General features: G+C 35.0%; 1 protein-coding gene across 1 annotated transcript in view; it reads left to right on the forward strand.

Annotated features, from left to right (window-relative positions):
- Window positions 1–21,162, forward strand: part of TLL1 (tolloid like 1) — a 216,243-nt gene that overhangs the window by 117,305 nt on the left and 77,776 nt on the right. Inside the window, exons 7-8 of the mRNA XM_039249957.1 lie at window positions 5,904–6,009; window positions 13,343–13,467. Of these exons, the coding sequence (XP_039105888.1) occupies window positions 5,904–6,009; window positions 13,343–13,467 (231 nt within the window). The remainder of the gene's footprint in view (window positions 1–5,903; window positions 6,010–13,342; window positions 13,468–21,162) is intronic.

Raw genomic sequence — 21,162 nt, forward strand, 5'->3', positions numbered from 1 at the left:
TATAAAATACATAAAAGGGTCAAAAAGGGGAAAGGAAAAGGAAAAAAGAAGAAAACCGATGGACAAAGAACGGTTTAAAGGATATAACCAGATTTCCCAGCTACAGTTAAATAGCCGTGTGTATGCAGTGCTGGTTGAGGAGCATAGAGAAACAGAGAAAGCAGGGCGGGATGAGACACAATTGGAAATAGAATGAACAGGCAGAAGGGATAAGAAGCTTTTTTCAAAGAGGTAAAGGGTAGAATATGGTTGGATAGGTGAGAGAAGGGTGCTGGAATTATCCAGAGAAACTACATAGTGTAATTACCCCTGAGAGAAATAGCTGAAAATGTCAGTAGGTGTAGAATTTACATTTACACAATGGACTCGTGAACGTTTAAGCAAGCTGGCGACCAGAGTTAATCAGGTCAGTGTTCTGGGGAAAAAAGAGAGAAAAGAGAAAAAGATGAAAAAAAGAAAGAGTAAAAAAGAAAAAAAAAAAAGAAAAAAAAAAGAAAGAAAAAAAAGGAAAAAAAAAAAAGGGAAGAAAAAAAAAAAGGGAGGAGAGCACCTCTCAGGCAGGGATGGGCGTGGCGTGATCCAATGCCTCAGGCGGGAGCTCTGCCTCGGTGGTTGTGGGGAGGAGAGTGACGGTGCTCCAGTCCCTTCTCGAAGCAAGCGCTGCTCCTTCACAGCTAATATCTTACTCAATGGTGGAAAACTGAAAATGTTTCCTGTAGAATCAGGACCAAGACACTTTTGACACTTTTATTCAAAGTAGTATTGGAAGTTTTAGCTACAGCAGTTAGATCAGAAAAAGAAATAAAAGACAAAGAATTTGGAAAGGAAATAAAAACAGCCACTATTTATAGATGACATTATTCTATTTGTAGACAACTTTAAAGGCTCCACTGAAAAACTTTTACTGCCAGTAAATGAAGTAAATTTTGCAGAATAAAAAATTAATATATAAAACTATATTGAGTTTCTCTACTTTAATGAGAAATTTTCAGAAAGAGAAATCAAGAAAACCATCATTTATGATTGCATCAGATGGTATAAAATACCTTGGAATTAATTTAACCAGGGAAGTGAAAGATTTGTACACTGAAAACTAATAAGACACTGAATAAAGAAATTGGAGAAAACACAAGTAAGTAAAAACATATTCCACGTTTATAGATTGGAAGAATTAATATCATTAAATATCCATATTACCCAAAACAATATATAGATTCATTGCAATCCTCATCAAAATTCTAATGGCATTTTTCAGAGACCTAGAACAAATAATGCTAAAATTTGTATGGAGTCACAATAGACCCTGAATAGACAAAGCAATCTTGAGAAAGAAAAAACAAAACCAGAAGTATTGTGCTCCCTGATTTCAATCTATACTATACAATTACAGTAATCAAAACAGTATGATATTGGCTTAAAAACAGCCTCATAGATCAATGGACCAGAATAGAGTTCCCAGAAATAATCCAACACCTATAGGATCAATTAATCTATAGCAAAAGGAGCAAGGATAATACAATGAGAGGATAGTTTCTTCAATAATTGGTGTTAGGAAAACTGGACAGCTACATGCAAAATAATGAAACTGGACTACTATCTTACACCATACACAAAAGTAAACTCAAAATGGAATAAAGTTGAATATAAGACCTGAAACCATAAAATTCCTAAATGAAAACATTGGCAGTAAGCTCCTTGATATTAGGCTTAGCAATGTTTTTTTGTTTTGTTTTGTTTTGTTTGGATCTGATTTCAAATGCAAGCGTAATAAAAGGAAAAATAAATCGGTCTACATCAAGCTAAAATGCTTCTGCATAGTGAAAGAAACCATCAATGAAATAAAAGGCAACTTGCTGAATGGGAGAATACATTTGCAAATCATATATCTGATAAGGGGTTATTAACATCCAAAATATATAAAGAACTCATACAACTTAATAAAATATAATCTGATTAAAAAAATAGACAGAGGCTCTGAATAGACATTTTCCCAAAGAAAACACACGGATAGAAAACAGGCACATGAAAAGATGCTCAATGTCATTAATTAACAGGGAAATGCAAATCAAAACTACAATGAGATATCACCTCACACCTGTTAAAATGACCTTTGTCAAAAAGAAAAAGATAACAAATCTTGGGATGGATGTGGAGATAAGGGAGCCTTCATGCACTATTGTTGCTACTATGGAAAACAGTATGGAGGTTCTTCAATAAATTACAAATAGAACTAGTGTATGATCCAGCAATTCCACTTCTTGGTATCTATGTAGAGAAAACAAAATCACCAACTCAAGAAGATATATACATCCCTATTTTCATTGCAACAGTATCCACAATAGTCAAGATAGGAAAACAACCTAAGTATCCATCTATCAATAAGTGAATGATAAAGAAGACATATCACACACACACACACACACACACACACACACACACACACACACACAGACACTGGTATATTAGTCATGAAAAATGAAATCTTGCCATTTGTTATAACAGGGATGGACCTTGAGGGTATTATGCTAAGGAAATAAGTCAGACAGAGAAAGACAAATCCATATGATTTCAATTCTAATTGGGATCTAAAAAGCAAAACAAACAAATGCATAAACCAGAACAAAACTGAGACGCACAGATACAGAGAACAGAGTGGTGGTTGTCAGAGAGGAGGAGATTTGGGGATATGAAGTAGGTAAACAGAATCAAGAAGTACAAACTTCCAGTTATAAAATAAGTAAGTCTTGGAGATGTAATGTACCACATAGGGAATTCAGTCAACATTTTATTAACTTTGCAAGGTGATTGATGGTGAATAGATTTATTGTGGTGACCAGTTTGCATTGTATACAGGTGTCTAATCACCAAGTTGTACACGTGAAACTAATATCATAGTGTATGTCAATTGTATATTAGTTAAAAAATGATGAAATCCTTTATAGTGTTGATTATCAAGAAGTAAAAAAATATGTTTACTCTCAATGTAGGAGACTCAAATGGCTGAGCCAGCTATCAAAGTTCATCTTTATATCATTAAGAAAGAAATAAAGAAAGGACAATATTTCGGAAAATGATTTCAACTACCAATTAACTGAGAAGTTTGCTGTTAACCATAGTTATTAGGTTTCTTTTATTACATGGAGAGAACATCTTATACAGGAAGTAACTTTCAAGAATGATTCTTACTCTTAATAATAGGACTCTGTTGTAACCTAAGTATATATTTAAAACAAGCAAGAAATACGTAAGTAGTATATAAATGTATCATACTGAACACAGTGCTTAGGAAATTATGGCTATTCATACTGTGGGTGACTCAACATTCAGGCCAATGGAAAAGAAAGAATTTATTGTGTGAGATTTCCTGAGTATTTGGAACTAGTGGAGCATGGCAATTCTAGCATGAAAGAGTTCATGCTGGAGATTAATCTTCAACAAATTTATGACTTGTTCTGGCGCAGAAACTTAAGATCAAGTGTTATTCAAGGGCAATGTCAAGTAAGTGTAGACTTTAGCCTCACATTTATATGCAAAATTAGTAACTACAATAGGAACCACATTGGTATAAGGATTGTATTACTTCTGTTTTATTTATTTTATTTTTTAAAGCTTCTTTATTTATTTTGAGAAAGAGAGCAAGAACACAAGCAGGGGATGGGCAGAGAGAGAGCAGCAGGGAGAGAGAGAGGAAGAGAGAATCCCAAGCAGGCTCTGCACTGTCAGTGCAAAGCCCAATACAGGACTCAAATTCATGAACTGCAAGATCATGGTCTGAGCTGAAATCACTATGAGATCATGACCTAAGCTGAAACCAAGAATCGGATGCTTAACTAGCTGAGCCATCTCGGTGCCTCACTTTAATCCATTTTAGAATATGCCTTCAAGAAGAAGGTTCATCATCTTTCTTTCTTTTTTTTTTAATTGTTTAGGGTGAGTTCCCCTGGTACTCTGTATCTCTGTTCCTCTTCCCTTTATTCACAAAATAAGTTGATTTTTCTTTATTTGGACCATGTATGGTTATATTGTTTTTATTTAGCACAAAACACTGAGTCATCTTCATGTTAAGTGCTCAATTATATGCCTCAGACTATGACTAAAGTTGCTTAATGTTCCACTTTCAGAAAATTTTATAAAGCATTTTGCTTTAACTAGAGAATATCTTCCCATATTGTGCTCAAATTTGAAATCTCCATTGGGGCATAGATTAATGTCTATAAAACCAGCTCCATAGCTTTATGAAAATCTCACCTTAGAATTGGATATGTTAAAACATACTTATTCTTCCTTATGAAGAAGAGAGTTTTAACAGTTGCTTCTGTGAGAGGTTGGTAAGAATACAGAATATTTCCTGAAATGTTTATAATACAAATAGACACATCAGATACTTGGGGAACACATATTTTACCGTTCAAGCTGGTTAGTTCATTAAAAACGATTTAATGTGTGAATTCATTGAAAGGTAGACTATAACAATAGGGGCGCCTGGGTGGCTTAGTCGGTTAAGCGTCCGACTTTCGCTTAGGTCATGATCTCATGGTTCGTGGGTTCGAGCCCCGCGTCGGGCCCTGTGCTGACTGCCAGCTCAGAACCTGGAGCCTGTTTCAGAGTCTGTCACTCCCTCTCTCTGACCCTTCCCTGCTCACGCTGTCTCTCTCTCTCTCTCTCCTAGAAATAAAAAAAAAGAAAAAAAAACATTAAAAAAAAAAAAAAGAAAGGTAGACTATAACACTTTAGTCAGGGACTTGGATTCTGTAACATCAGGATGATTCTATAATCCTTAGTGCTGAGTACACCAAGTTTCCTTATCACATGCAGAAGACATACTATACTTTGGTATCACTCTATTTATTGTTCTTTGGAAAATTTTATTAATGTGATATTTATATTTTTCACAGTAATATGGCAGTTGGAATAAACTGTAGTTAGATTAGTGTTGTAATAGTTCCATTTTAAGCTGGAACCTTGAATTTGGAATTCTAGGAGCTCACCTTTACATTCCGGTCTTTCAAAGCTTTTTAAGTTACGTGAGCCACTAAAGCATCTGTCTTCGGCTACTGAAATTATGAAAACGGAGTCACTGAGGCCTCAGCTGTATCTGAGGAAATTCTCTGCTTCTGGAACCATGGCCCCAGATCTATGCTTCTAAGTCTGTTATTTTCAAATTTCAAGAAACAGTGTAACAATACAGATATAAACAGCCAGTTGAAAAGCCTATTAAAAGGAAAATGTCCAGAAGTTACAATAACAATTGTGAAAAGTAAAGCAAAAATAAATAAATTATGAAGTTCTCAAGCACATTCTTCCTGATCAAAACACGCTCCAAGCAGAGGTTGGAATAGAATCATCAGAGAGAACCTTGTTTCGATTCTGAGTGAAATCTGTGGCTATTGTTTTTGCCTTTAGTGACAAAGTCACATAGTAAAGCCTGCCAGTGCTGTGTGTACATACAAATACTGTTTTTATATTTTTCTCAGTGTTTCATAGGAAGCCTCTAAAGCAAAAGATAATTTTTGTTGATCTTGGCAAAGGTAGTCCTGAGAAAGGTGGAGTCTCATTTGGTAAAGTTGGGACTTTTTGTAATCATTCCTGTGGTGTTGAAAAGAGCAGTGAGATTTTTAGAAAACAAGTATTTGTAAGAACATAAAGCATATACATGGAAAACAACCCAAAGTATGCTTTTGGTGATCCTCCTTTTTATTCAAAATGAACTTATTAATGAAATTCATTATTACTTTTCAACGTGATGTTAAGTGAAAACAGTGGCCATGCGAGCATACTTTGGCACGTACCTGGGTGTTCCCATATAACTGCAACTGGCATTTAGTAAAGAGCAGATGCAGGCTTAGGAGGGGCTCTTCTGTTCTTTTCTCTGTCTGCTAAAAGGCTTCTGAAATGTTTCTTAGGTCAAGAGTACAATTTTCTGAAGATGGAGCCTGGAGAAGTGAACTCACTTGGAGAAAGATATGATTTTGACAGTATCATGCACTATGCCAGGAACACCTTCTCAAGGTTGGAGTCTCAGGTTATACCTTTTGACTTTTAATTCCTTTCCTCTGTGTGGCTCCTGACAAAGCTATGCTTAACAGTAGAACTTGAACCTCTTTCAGATACTGTTGCCCTCCAGTACAAAAACACTTGATTAAGATTTATAGCCAACAGCAGCAGTTGAGGTTTTAAAAACATGGTTTCACATTTCCTATCAAATACACAAATTCAGATTAAAAATTTAAATGGTATGAATTATTTAAACTATTTGATATCCCGAGATCACTTTGAAAAGTCCAATGAAAATTATTATTAAGCCAATCATGTTTTAAATTGTAATAGCATCATTTAATGAAAATTAGTCATCCACGAATCAAATGGGGTACTTGATTGTTGACTTTAAATGTTTATTCTCTGTTTATGTTGTGTTTTGTACTGTGTGTTTTCTATTGATCAACTACTAGTTATGCTTAAAAGTTGCTTAAATACTTTAATTCTCAAACAACATATTATGAACATATTTTACCTCATACAATTTATAATTTCACCACTTATTAAACTTAAATTCATTTCATTAAAGCTTTAACACTATTTTTAAGGAACATAATAAATTCGGGTTTTAATTACTTTATTCTAAAGATGGTATCATCGAGCAAATAGTTCCCAGGTAAGGAATTTAGAACTGTCAAAACATTGAAGTCATCCCTTTTCCCCATTTATGCTCATTTTACACTCATAGATCCATTCTAACTCATTCTTTTTGCCCACTTATGTCCACTTCACAATTCATCTAACATCTATTTCTTTTAAAAATTTTTTTTTAAGTTTATTTATTTGGGTAGGCAGAGAAGAAGAGAGAAGATGCGGGGCTCAAAACTGCAAACCACGAGATCATGACCTAAGCCAAAATCAAGAGCACAACACTTAACTGCCTGAGCCACCCAGATGCCCCTCAAACATCTATTTCTAAGGGCAGGGTTGGAAAGGAGATAAAAAATTCAAATCAATACCCCTGTCTTTTTAAAATAAATCCCTTTTTGTTTTTTTTAAAGATTTTATTTTTAAAGATTTTTATTTTTTAAGTAATCTGTCCCCCCATGCCCACATTGCAGGTTGAACCTACACCCGAAATCAAGAGTCCCATGCTCCACCAACTGAATCAGCCAGGCACTCCCTAAAATAACTCTTGATAAAAAGTAAAGAAGAATGTGTCAATGAACTTTTAATACTTAGATACATTTTTAAATTATCCTCCTTTAAAAAGACAAAACTGTATTATTTAAAAAATTGAGTGTGAACTGTATTTTAATATTTATTCACTGTATTTAATAATTATTTCATACTGAAGTGTGTATTATATACACATATATATACTTTATACTTATAGTGTATATATTTATATAGTGTGTATATATATTACACACAATATATATTACACTATATATATACACACACTATATAGTACACTATATATAGTATAGTATGTATAGCTCTTGGGATTGAATTTAAGTTTTGGTAGAAATACACCCATAAATTTGGCCTGAAATTAATCTCAAAGAGTTATAAAACTTTATTTTGAGATCAGTGTTTGGAATTGAATTTTCCATAGTAACATGTAACAAATGGGATTTGAATCCCAGTTCAGCCAAGGCACCTCTCGAATGCTGGTGTATGTTATTTAGAACTAAACTGACTTTTGATTCTTTAGAACATAGGAGGTGGTGGAAAGAATTCGAGAAAATTATTCTTTCTGTCTTTGATAGATGATGAATCTATACCAAAGTCTAAAATATATATTTCCTCTCATTCTGTATTTCTTTTACATGTTTAAATTGCTTCTTTTTCTTTTTTTCCATAAGCCATCCTGCTCTTGCTGCCTGAAGTCCATCACTCCTACCACTCTCACCATGGGGCTACATGCCACCCAGTCTTGACCTATTATTTGTCTTATTCTTCCAAAATTATCCTCTTCATTTTTCCCAGTGAACTTATATTAGAGTGAAAGTAACTGTATCTACCTGTCAGAAGAGTTGATGCAATTCACATTATATTATGTCTTGATCTTTAAGGAAAATGTTTATTAACTCATACATATATTTAAAAGCTGAATTCTAGGAGAAAAAAATATTTATCACAGTTCTTGGCCACCACCTCCAAAGCATTTGAAGCTTTGTGTTTATGTGTGTATGTTAAAAAACACTCAACATAAAATTTACAATCTTAACTGTTTTTTAGTGTACAGTTAGTAATGTTAAGTATATTCACATGGTTGTGAAACAGATATTTGGAACTTTTTCATATTACAAAACTGAAACCCAGTGCCCATTAAACAAAAATGCCCTGTTTCCCCTCCTGCCAGCCCTGGTAACTACCATTCCACTTTGTGTTTCCACGAACTTGGATACTTTTGATACTTCATTAAGTAGAATCATACAGTATCTGTCCTTTTGTGACTGGCTTATTTCATTTAGCACAATGTCTTCATGGTTTATCCAAGTTGTATCATGTGACAGGATTTCCTTCCTTTTTAAGGCTGATTAATATTTCATTGTATGTATATGCCGTATTTTGCTTATCTATTCATCCACTGATGGACATATGAGTTGCTTCCACTCCTTGGCTATTGTGAATAGTGCTGCTATCGATATGAGTATGCAAATATCTTTTCCAGATCCTATCTTCAATTATTTTGCATATATACCCAGAAGTAGGATTGCTAGATCATATGGTAGTTCTATTTTTAATTTTTTGAAGAGGCTTCATGATGTTTTCTATAGTAGCTGCACCATTTCATAATCCCACAGCAGTACATAGTGTTCCAGTTATTCCATATCCTTACCAACATGTGTTATTGTCTCCTTTTTTTTTCCTTTTTTAAATAGTGGCCATCCTAATGAGTATGGCTTGATATTTCATTGTGGTTTTGATTTTCATTTCTCTGATGATTAATGATGTTGAGTACCTTTTCATGTGCATTCTATTTGTGTATTGTCTCTGAAGAAATGTCTGTTCAATTCTTTTGCTCATTTTAAAGTCAGATCATTCAATTTTTGTTCTTAAGTTATAGGATTACTGTATACATTCTGGCTCTTATTGGATGTATAATTTGCAAGTATTTTCTCTTTTTTTCATCTTTGTTGCATAGTAGGTTTTTAATTTGATGCAATCCCACTTATCTATTTTAGTTTTATTGACTGTGCTTTAGTATCCAAGAAATGATTGCCAGATTCTATGTCATGAAGCTTTTCCACTGTTTTCTTCTAGGAGTTTTATAGTTTTGGGATTTGTGTTTAAGTATTTAATTTATTTTGAGTTAATTTTTTATATAGCTTAAATAATTACCTAACTTTATTCTTTTACACATAGATATTCAGTTTTCCCAGCGGCATTTGTTGAAAAGATTATTGTTGTTTGTTTTTGCCATTAAGTGCTTTTGGCACCCTTGTTAAAGATTATTTGCTATATCCACTAGGGTTTATTTCTGAGATTCTTATTCTGTTCCATTGGTCTATAAGTCTATCTTTATACCAGTATCACACTGTTTTGATTACTATAGCTTAATAATGGGTTTTGAAATCACAATGTGTGAATCTTTCAACTTCGTTGTTTTTCAAAAAATTTTTAACTATTTGAAGTTCTATGAGATCCGTATGAATTTTAGGCCTGTTTTTCTATTTTTGTGATAAATGCTATTGGGTTTTGATAGAGATTATGCTGGATCTATAGATCATTTTGTGTAGTGTTAACATCTTACCAAATTAGACATGGAATGTCCATGTATCCATAAGAATAGAATGTCTTTCCATTTATTTGTGTCTTCTTTAATTTCTTTCAACAGTGTTTTATAGTTTTTAGTTTAGAAGGCTTTCACTTTTTTGGATGGGTTTATTTCTAAGTACTTTATTCTTTTTGATGATATTTTAAATGGAATTTTTTTTTCTTTTTTAATGTTTATTCATTTTTGGGGGGAAAGAGAGACAAAGAGACAGAGTGCAAGTGGGGGAAGGGCAGAGAGAGAGGGAGATGAAGTAGGCTCCAGGCTCTGTGCTGACAGACATGGGGCTTGAACTCACAAGCCATGAGGTCAGGACCTGAGCTCAGGTCAGATGCTTAACCAACTGAGCCACCTAGACACCCCTGGAATTGTTTTCTTAATTTAATTTCCTTTTCCGATTGTTCATTGTTATTGTATGGAATTGCAACTGAATTTTGTGTGTTCAGTTTGAATCCTGCAACATTAATGAATTTATTAGTTCTAATTTTTTTGTGGACTCCTTGGGGTTTTCTACATATAGGATTATATGATCTGCAAAGATAGATGATTTTAATTCTTTCTTTCCTATTTAGATGCATTTACTTCCTTTTCTTGCCTAATTGCTCTGGCTACAACTTCCAATACTATATTGAATAGAAGTGGTGAGAGCAGGCATTTCTGCTTTGTTCTTGACTTTGGATGGAAAACTTTCCATTTTTCACCACTGAGTATGATGTTAGCTGTAGGTTTTTCATTCATGGTCTTTATGTGGAGACAGTTTCCTTCTATTCCTAGTTCATTGAAAGTTTTTATCATGAAAGGTGTGAATTTTCTCAAATGCCTTTTCTACATCAGTTAGATGAATATGTGGGAGTTTTTGTTCTTCATTCTATTAATGCAGATATTTGAAATTTTATATGTATTTTTTCTATTCTGAACCCAGGGAATCTGTAAAAGTTTTAGTTGTTTTCATGAATGTAACCCATCAGCAGATTTGGGTACTTACTTTTAGGAAGGATAAGCCTAGATGTATGGGACCTTTATATGCTTGGGTAACTTGTAGTATAGTGGCTTGCTAACTGGGATTGCTTATTTTTCATTAATAAAAGAATTGCAAAATTTTACAAAATTTTTTTAAAAACCATAGCTAATTCAGTCTTCTCATGTAGGTGGAGCAAATGAAGATTCGTAAGTGAAGCCTTTTGTAATCTGTCTCTGGACTATTAATAGTGCCTCACTGAGGATAGTCCAGAAAGGCCTGCATTGATTAATGGCCTGGGTGCGGAGGGAGAGAATTTTAACTTCTTGACAGAAAGAAAGAACAAAAGAAAGGGTGACTTACCCCCTTCTGAATGAGAAGTTACCGCAGTAGAGAAAAGAAGTCAAAATTCATCATTCTGTTGTATGAGTTTGAATATATCCATGCCAAGATGTCCTTGAACTTTTTAGACTGAACAGTTTTGAAAACTGGAAAAAATAAACCTTTAAAGATTACAAATCTGTTTTTAGAAATAGAAAATAATGAATACTTTGTTGGTACTGAAGTACTGCAGAAATGGCAACCCTTCATTAATTTGGACTTAACTTACTAATGTATATGGTGATTCATGAAGTATAGTTGAAGAATGGCTTTTCTCAATACTACCCTATTTAGGAGCTCTACTTCCTCTTCAATTACATTGGCTTAGCTGTAGTTGCATCTAATTAAGTATGTGCAAGTTCTCTCTTTTGCTAATCAACTCCCATAAATCATTAGTTTCCCCTCCTTACTTTTATCTCAGGCATGCATGTGGTGTTCTACAGATACTTAAATTTATAGAGTTCCATCCTCTCTTTGCATTATTCAGGTTTTATCTAAAAATCACTACCCTGACCTTGGAGGCAGAGAGGTTAGTCATAAAATAGATAGATCATGTCACTCCTCTGTTTACCATATTCCAGATATTAATAGTTTTCCTCAGTCTAAGAGTCACATTATCTGTGTGACACTCAAACACTTTAAGGATCCTCCCATCTCTGAATGGTTGAATTTCCTGTTTTGTCTCTTTGGAAGTCTCTACTCCAATTACCCACAATGCCCTCACCTTCACTCCCTTCATGTTTGCCCAAAATGTCAACTTCCAAGTGAGTTTCCTTTGATCTAACTATTTAAAAGCTACCCCATCACTGGATAATCAATATCCATCTCCACTTCTTTTTTCTCCATAAAGCCTGTCACTATTTCAGTTTTCAATCTTTTGTTTAATGTCTCTTACCCCACAATAAAATGTGAGAATCATAAATTTTTCTTTTATCAAAGGCTATAAATCCAGACCTACAACAGTGCTTAGTTAGTATTTTCTAAAGGAAGGAATATGTGGAGATGAAATTTCTTTTAACTTGTAGTTTATATACAATGTATTCATTAACATTTTGTAATGGTGTATGTCTTTCATCTTATTAAAAAAATTTTTTTACAATTGTATTTCTTAATTTCAAATACTTTTGAGGTACCTGAGTGCTTCAGTTGGTTGAGTGTTCAACTCTTGAATTTGGCTTAGGTCATGATCCTATGGTCATGTGATTGACCCCCATGTTGATGTCTGCCTAAGCATGGAGCCTGCTTAGGATTCTCTCTCTCTCTCTCTCTCTCTCTCTCTCTCTCTCTCTTTCTTCCTTTGTCTGCTCCTCTACTTGTGCTCTCTCTCTCTCTCTAAAATAAAATTAAAAAAAACTAATTTCAAATACTTTTTTTGAAAACCCTCATATACACCATCCATCTTACCACTGGAATAGTTTACCACTCTAACTTTTAAGCTCTGTTTTTCCTTTAAAGCTATAAATGTTGATATTCATTGCAAAATTAAAACTGTATCTTTAGTGCATTATATTCAGAATTTTTAATTTTGAATATTAAGAAGATGTTGAGTTTTTATCACAACCTTGATCTCACAACTTGGTGTCTCTAACTTAGCATTATGAATGCATTGCTAGTTTTTTCTTCTTAATTTTACCCTGAAAATGTTATTTTCTCTCTGTGTTTGCATTGATCAAAAAACCACTTTGCTTTAAACTGTTGTTTCTAAAATTTGACCCTCTCTTTTTTCCTATTCTTCATATATATACTTTAATACTTGGACTTCTAAGAATACATGGGTTAAATTAATAATTTAACTAAAAATAACATATTTTGTTTTACTTTTACAATCTTAGTAACCTTAAAAATATGTATTAAACATTGTCCTTAAAAATAGATTTCTGTGAGGAAAACTTGTTTTACAATTTAATAATCCAAGGAATTCTTAGATCTGCTTAAAAGACTAAAATAAATGCCTTGGTACACTTGGTGCGGGGGAACTATGTAGAATTCTAGACTTTTAAAAATCATTTCTAAATTAAAGTGAATTTCATCACTGATTTTATGCTAGGTATACAGTTTAATATAACTTTTTCTTCTACTTTGATTAACGTGTTTTGAAAGTCTGGCACCCTATTTAAAGTTCAACACTGACGTGTGTTCCTTTTAATTGGCATGAGTTTGGAAAAAAATAATCTTCAACTTGTAAGGAATGTATGCATCTTAATTTGGTGACTTATGTGTGGCTTACTTCTGATTTTTTTCAGGGGGATGTTTCTGGATACGATTCTCCCATCTCGTGATGATAATGGCATCCGTCCTGCAATCGGTCAGCGAACCCGTTTAAGCAAAGGGGATATTGCCCAGGCAAGAAAGCTGTATAGATGTCCAGGTATCGTACCATAGGAAAGCAGAACCATAATTGTGCCCGATTGTGCTCTTCCAGATGAACAAGCTGCACTTGACTAAACTGTTTACTTGTGTCTCTCCATGCTGGCAAGTGACGTATTCAGTTCAAAGTCAGTTAATCAAAAAATGAAATGAGAGAACTCTGGAAACACCCACTGATATAATTAAAAACAAATTCCTAGAAATCAAATTTAAGGCACAGGGATAGTATGTTTTATTTCTTTTAGCTTAACAAGCAGAAGAGCAAAAAAAGCATGATTGTTTCATAGTTGTTATTAAATACTTGCATGATTTCATAGTCAAATGTTGAGTTTCCTTGCCAACATAAAAGAATAGCTGTTATTTCAACTTCAGAATTGAGTATGAAATCTTTTTCTTGCAAATACTGTCATTAATGCTATATAAATTCAAATTTTATTAGTTGGAATTTTATAACTTTTTTTTCGAAATCTGAGTTCTAGTTGTGTTGCTAATGAGTTACTGTATGTTTTGCTACTGCATAAATTTGTGAAAAAGAGATTATGGGAAGATGTTAGCAAGAATGTTCTAAGATGGGGACATCTGGGTGACTCAGTCAGTTGAGTGTCCGACTTCAGCTCAGGTCATGATCTAATGGTTCGTGGGTTCGAGCGAGCCCCCTGTTGGGCTCTGTGCTGACAGCTAGCTCAGAGCCTGGAGACTGTTTCTGATTCTGTGTCTCCCTCTCTCTCAGACTCTCCCCTGTTCATGCTCTCTCTCTCTCTCTCTCCTCTCTCTCAAAAATAAATAAAAAACATTAAAAAAAAAAAGAATGTCTAAGATGTACTGGTCTAAGAAAGAAAAAAGGGTTTGCTCTCAAATTGGAAATGCTGAATACTTTATGCTCCTCCACTATAGTCAAAATCCTTTGAAATATCCTATTTCAAAGAAATATGTTTAACTTTGGTTAGCACAGATTTCCCGCAAATTTTGGTTCGTATATGTATGTAAATCACACATATATGTGTGGTATTTTTTTTAATGTAAATTTCCACAGGAAAGATGGGTTTATAAATGAGCAGGACCCCAATGAGTGATTCTTGGGTAATTTCTGGCAGTACTGGATGTATTATACTTTTGAACTTTGAATGTAGAAAATCTGTGGGAAGATTGTGTGATTAATAACAATAGTAAATAGAAAATTCACATATAAAACCATTTTGATTACCTCTCTAAAAACATGTATATATATATTACACTTAGAAAGCAAACTGGAGATTTCTTTTACACACTGAATTGTAAGAAAGGCAGTCAGTAGGAATCAAAAAAGTAGTAAAAGTTTATGACACTATAATTTTCAGCCTGTAGGTCTTAAATATTTAAGTTATTAATAGGAAGATCAGTATAGTTTTCACTTGAGATTTTAATTATGTAAATACATAAATAGGCTATTTCCTTTCTTGAAATACAGTAATGTATACATCAGTTTGTTAATACAGTAAAATCACATTCATGAAGGTACCATCATCAATGAGAAAGATACTTGTGTTTTTAAAGCAGTATAAAAAGCAAGTTGCTTATTAATAGCATGATGAAGACAGAGCTAAGAAATAGAAGTATATATTGGGGCACCTGGGTGGCTCAGTTGGTTAAGCGTATTACTTTGGCTCCGGTCATGATCTTGCAGTTTGTGAGTTCAAACCTCGTGTTAGGCTCTGTGCTGATGGCTCAGAGCCTGGAGCCTGCTTCCGATTCTGTGTCTCTTTCTCTCTCTGCCCCTCCCATGCTGACTCTCTGTCTCTCAAAATTAATAAACATTAAAATAATTTAGAAATACAGGTATGTATTAAAAAAGTAAAAATATATTAACTTTTAGTTCACAAAATCTTTGGGAATGACTTTTTTTCTATCTTGGACTTTTTAATGCCCACCAAACAACTCCCTCGCTTTCTCTTTTTTTGTCTCTTGCTCTTTCTGTTTCTCTCTCTCTCTTTCTCTCTCTGTCAATGTGTGTGTGTGTGTGTGTGTGTGTGTGTCCTTGTCTGAAGTCCTTAGCTTCAAGCCCTGTATATGGTTATGTATTTAACATTCTTCATTACTTTACAATGGCAAGCATTAATGATATTTGTATAATGTAGGCCAGATAAACTTAAGCTACACTGATGCATTAGGTTTACCAGTAACTCCAAGAACATCCGTAGAATAATGTTAAAGATTCATAAGTGTACATAGAAGTCTAAAGAGGATGACTTATTTGAGAATCACCTAGGAAGAAAGTGTTTATAAAATGAAATCTGCTTGTGTCTTTTTTTTAAATTTGTACTAAAAAAATTATTTATTTTGAGAGAGAGAGCAAAAGAGCAAGCAGGGGAAGGGGCAGAGAGAGAGAGATCAAGAGAGAGAGAATCCCAAGTAAGCCCTGTGCTCTTAGCCTGGAGCCCGACTCAGAACTTGAACTCCTGAACCGTGAAATTATAACCTGAGCTGAAATCAAGAGTGGGACATTTAACCCACAGAACCACCCAGGTGCCTCTGGTTGTATCTTGGTTTTAAACAGAAAGAGGTTATAAAACTGCATATTCTTTTGGGGTTTCTCTTATTGTTTTCTTTTGTTAGAAATTGCTGGTGAATAGATCCAATCAGAGGCATTTGGCTACATTATTCCAACGCTTTACTTCTTATCAGTTTATGCTCAAAGCTCCATTAGATCTGCATTTTATAAAGGGATGGCTTAAGAGTTTAATCTTGAAAGGAATGCCGACCTGATTCACACTTAAATATATGACGTTGTGGCTTTTATGGTTTATGATAAGTCCAAGGGGCCCTGGGTCCAAGAGGGCAGGCTTCTAATAGGCAGGTTATAATACGCAGACTGCAAATATTGCTCTTCCATTAATAATATAGGAATGTGTTTTTATCTATCAGAGATGAACAGCATTAAAATATATGTATTTTTAATTCCCTTAAAACAATATAAACTGTTTTTTTTAATTTTTTTAAATTTATTTCTGAGAGAGAGAGACACTGCATGAGCAGGGGAGGGTCAGAGAGAGAGGGAGACACAGAATCTGAAACATGCTCCAGGCTCTGAGTGAGCTGTCAGCACAGAGCTCGATGCAGGGCTCGAACCCACAAACCATGAGACCATGACCTGAGGTGAAGTCAGACACTTAACCGATTGAGTTACCCAGGCACCCCTAACCTGTTGTTTTTTTATTAGACTTTCTAACTGATAAACAACTTGTAATCCATTATTATATTTATCTATTTATATATGCTAAAAATATAATTTAGATTTGTATGTGAAACCTGAATTACTTATTAGGCAGTCAGTGCCTACTAATTATGAAAAAGCTCCATTCAGGAATAAGATAGTATTTTTAAAGCGACATAACAGTGATACGTTTCTTTTAGTTTAGAATTATTTTCATTGCCATTTATTGTTCTGTGAGAAGCAGGTGAGAACGATCTCCTTATGCATTGTTAATATAAAGAGAGAGTATGATCCTTTACAGCCCTGACACTCTTCTGACATAAGTGCTCATCCATCGCTAGATCACATAGGCCCAGAAAGGGGAAGGAAGGGAAAAAGAGGGAGAGCTGCTCAAATCTAGGATTCAGTAGGTTCTGGGACAGTGCTGCCCAAAGGCCCATCCTGTGTCCTTCGAAAGGCCTTCTAGTCTTTCTAACCTTAAGGCACCTAAAAGGATGCTAGCTAATGCTGCTTTACACACCTGTCATTAAAATCCCTTGCATTCTACACTGTCAGGACCAGATACACGCATGTAACGGGGAACACCAGTCATCATTACACTCTTCATCTTCCCTTCATGCCAGCATTCAGCAGTTAGCTTCTGAAGATTTTCTGTTGGGCCCATGAGGTGGAGTGGATATTCTTCTCTTCATAAATCAGTAATGTGTGCTGTTGTTTCTCTCTTTGTTTTTCTTGGGACTCTCATTTTCTCAGTGTATTTTTCTACTTTGATCTAATCATGGGACTTACTTTCCTTTTTCATTTCTAAACTGTTTAATGTAACAGTCATGTTCCTTATTTGCATTTTCTCTTAATTTAGTTTTTCTCTAGTGCCATGACCTTTTTTTTTTTTACTTAGTACTTACACCTGCTATCAACCCTAATATAATCTCAGCAAATCTTCCTCAATTAAACATGTCAAGTAACATAATAAAATTAGGAAAAATATAAAATAAATTGATATGTAAAAATAAAGAACCTTCTGGGGATTAGAATCTTTTTTGTTACATAAAAGCATATATGTTTTCACATGGAAGCACGCGTATAGGCTGTGTTCACAAATTTAAAAGTTCTCAGTGCTGGTACACACACAGTACGTGTGCAGGGCATTCCTGTCTATGGATGCACATTTGCGTGGAGGTTTTAGGGATGGGAGGCCAGTTTCAGCAAGCATAGGCTCTGAATATTAGAAACTTTATATTGCTTTAAACATTTATTTTGTTAAATTTACCTTTAAGATTGATATAAGGTTCTTGGCAGTTGCCCAAAGGCTTAAACTCTTGGTTCCTAATCTAATTTTCTGAGATTCCAGGTAGTATATACTTTCTATGCATGCTTGTATATACACAATTCATGGCTAAAATATTGCCCCGCATGCAAAAGAATGAACTTAGCCATTTTTTCCCCATTTATTCCTGCACTTGTTTATTCATCTTGGTGTAAACGTTCCCTAGTTCTGTGGATGGTACCATGCATAGATCATCGGGTGGCCCCAGCCAGAACTGTGACGAGCATTCTCACCTCATTCCTCCCTCACTTTCTGCAGCCAGTCAGTCCTACTACCTGCCCCAACTCTTGCATTCTCGCAGGGCCTCCCCTGGTCCAGGGAGCCTCATCTTTTGTCTAAATTGTTGAAATGCCTCGTAATTCGCCTCTTGCCTCCATTCTTACATCTCATTAGTTCTTTGCACATACTCCTGTTAAAGTGACTTTTTAAAAAATGTGTATTTTATTTTTGAGAGAGAACACGAGCGAGAGAAGAGTGGAGACAGAGAGGGAGACAGAGAATCCAAAGCAGATTCCAGGCTCCCAGCGGTCAGCACAGAGCTCCATGCAGGGCTTGAACTCCTGAACCTGAGATCAAGACCTGAGCCTAAGTCAGATGCTTAAATGACTGAGCCCCCCAAGAGGCCCTAAAGTGGCTTTTTAATATGCAGATGTTATTCTACTTATTTTTAGGATGAAGGCTGATTTTCTTCCCATTATGTCACATCAAGATTTTTCCCACTCTTCCCCGAGTCTTTCTCTAGTTATTTCCCCTTCAGCCTAGTTTATCACCTCCACTTCATTCAGCTCTTGGCACCGCATTGTGCTTGCCTCTGGCCTCTTCCCCAGCCAGAAGCTGGTAACTCGTCCTGGTAAATCCTAGCGCATATTTAGGATTTGGCTCCTATGTCACCTCCTACTTACACACTCTCTGGTCTCCCGGGACTCCACGGTGGTAAATGCCTCCTTTGATCCTGGTCTTTGCATCTTACTCGTCTAATCATCAGTGGACTTGCCGTTTCCCACACTAGAGTTTAAGCTGTTGTGGGATTGAAATAAATCAAGTGCTCAATACATTGTTGCTGTATGAATAAATGAGTCACCGTTAACACGTGGAAGGCACTGCACCAGATGTTGTGGCCACGGAAGAGGAAGCACAGACTACACACACAAATAGCTGAGCCTCTGGGGTATCACACAGACAATATCACTTGCTGAGGAAGTAAATCTCACCCTTAAAGGGTGCTACCTCAGTTCTGTGAGGGATGCCTAACCTGGACTGCTCACTGGGCGGGGGTGGGGGGAGGGGGTGGGCAGGCTCCTTGGAGATGGTGTTTATGCTTCATTTTAAAGGATGATTCAGACTAGACTAGGTAGTTACTACTGAGATGTGCTTTAAAATATTTCAGTAATTAGGAGCACTTGGGTGGCTCAGTCAGTTGAGTGCCGGGCTCTTGGTTTCAACTCAGGTCGTGATCCTGTGATCTTATGGTTTATGAGTTTGAGCCCCATGTGAGGTTGAGCTCCCACATGAGTTCCAGACCCCGTGTGAGTTCAAGCCCCACATCGGGCTTGCTGCAGTCAGCATGGAGCCTGCTTCAGATTCTCTGTCCCCCTTCTCTCTCTGCCCTCACTCCACTCGCATGCACATGCACTCTCTCTCAAAAATAAAATAAAACATTTAAAAATAAAAATACTTAACTAATTAATCTCACATTTCTCAGATGATTTAGGATTCCTTTTAGCATATCCTTATCTTAAAGTCATTTTAAACCTACATTTTATTTATTATATTTAAAAGTTTAAGGGAGCCATGGATGTAATTATCAGTTAATTAGGTGGTACTAAATTCATTCGCGACAATTTTATTTCTTCCCCTAATCTAGAATTTGTCAAGCTCCTTTGAGAGGACATTTATCTAATAGAAATTATGGTGTATATCTGCCTATTATTTTTGTAGCTTTAATAAAATTATAATTGTGAATCTATAGAATAGGGAGAAAGGAAAGTTCTCAATCTTTGGTATTTGATAATATTACAGACATCTGAGAAGGACAGTATCTGTAAATGGAAATGTAGACAGCTGCAAATTTAACCATATAATTACAATGACAAGAGCTTGTAATAGTTGTTCAATAAGACACAATTCAAATAGCATTTATACAATTTAAACACAATTTTCTATTCTGGAAGAATGATGGTATATGTGAATTACCTGATTCACAAGTGAGATTGATCTTATGATAAAGTCTTAGATGTTTAACTGCTTTTTTATTATTAATTATCTTTTATTTTGGCAAAAAATCACCTAAAATGAGCTCTATCTTATTAGCGAATTTGTAACGGCACAGTGTAGTACTGTGAACTCTATGTACATTGTTGTACAGTTGATCGCTAGAACTTTTTCATCCTGCATGATTGAAACTCTATACCCACTGAACAGCAACTCTTTATTTCCCTCTTCTCCATCCCCTAGCAGCCAGAATTCTACTTTCCACTTCTATGAGTTTGACTCTTTAGAGATCGCATGTAAACAAAATCATGCAGTACTTATCTCTCCATAACCGTAATGTCTCTTTAAGTGACACTGGCATAATGTCTTCCAAATTTATCTGTTTTATAGCATGTGACAGATTTCTTTCTGTTTTGAGTCTCAGTAATATTCTGTTTAATATATATACACCACAGTTTCTTTATCCATTCATCTACTGATGGATGTTTAGGGTGTTTCTGCCTCTTGACTAATGTGAATAATGTTGCAATGAATATAAATATCTTTTTGGGATCCTGTTTTCAATTGTTTTGAATAAATACCCAGAGGTGGGATTGTTAGATCATTTGGGAATTATATATATATTTTTGAGGAAATTTCACACTGTTTTCCAGAGTGGCTCCATTTTATATTTCTACCAACAGTGCACAAAGGCCGCAATTTCTCCATTTCCATGCAAATACTCCTTATTTTCTGGTTTGTTTGTTTGTTTGTTAATAATGGCCATCCTAACAGATGCAAAGGGTTACTTCATTATAGTTCTGATTTGCATTTCCCTGATGATTAGTGATGTTGAGCACTTTTATTTTGCCCATTTTTGAATTAGGTTATTTTGTTTTTTCCTATTGACTTGTAGGAGTTTTCTTACATATTTTGAATACTAAATCCACATGAGATATATGGGATTTGCAAATATTTTCTCCCATTCA

Source organism: Hyaena hyaena, unplaced genomic scaffold (genome assembly GCF_003009895.1).
Source record: "Hyaena hyaena isolate Hyena2069 unplaced genomic scaffold, ASM300989v1 scaffold_356, whole genome shotgun sequence".
NCBI lineage: Eukaryota > Metazoa > Chordata > Mammalia > Carnivora > Hyaenidae > Hyaena > Hyaena hyaena.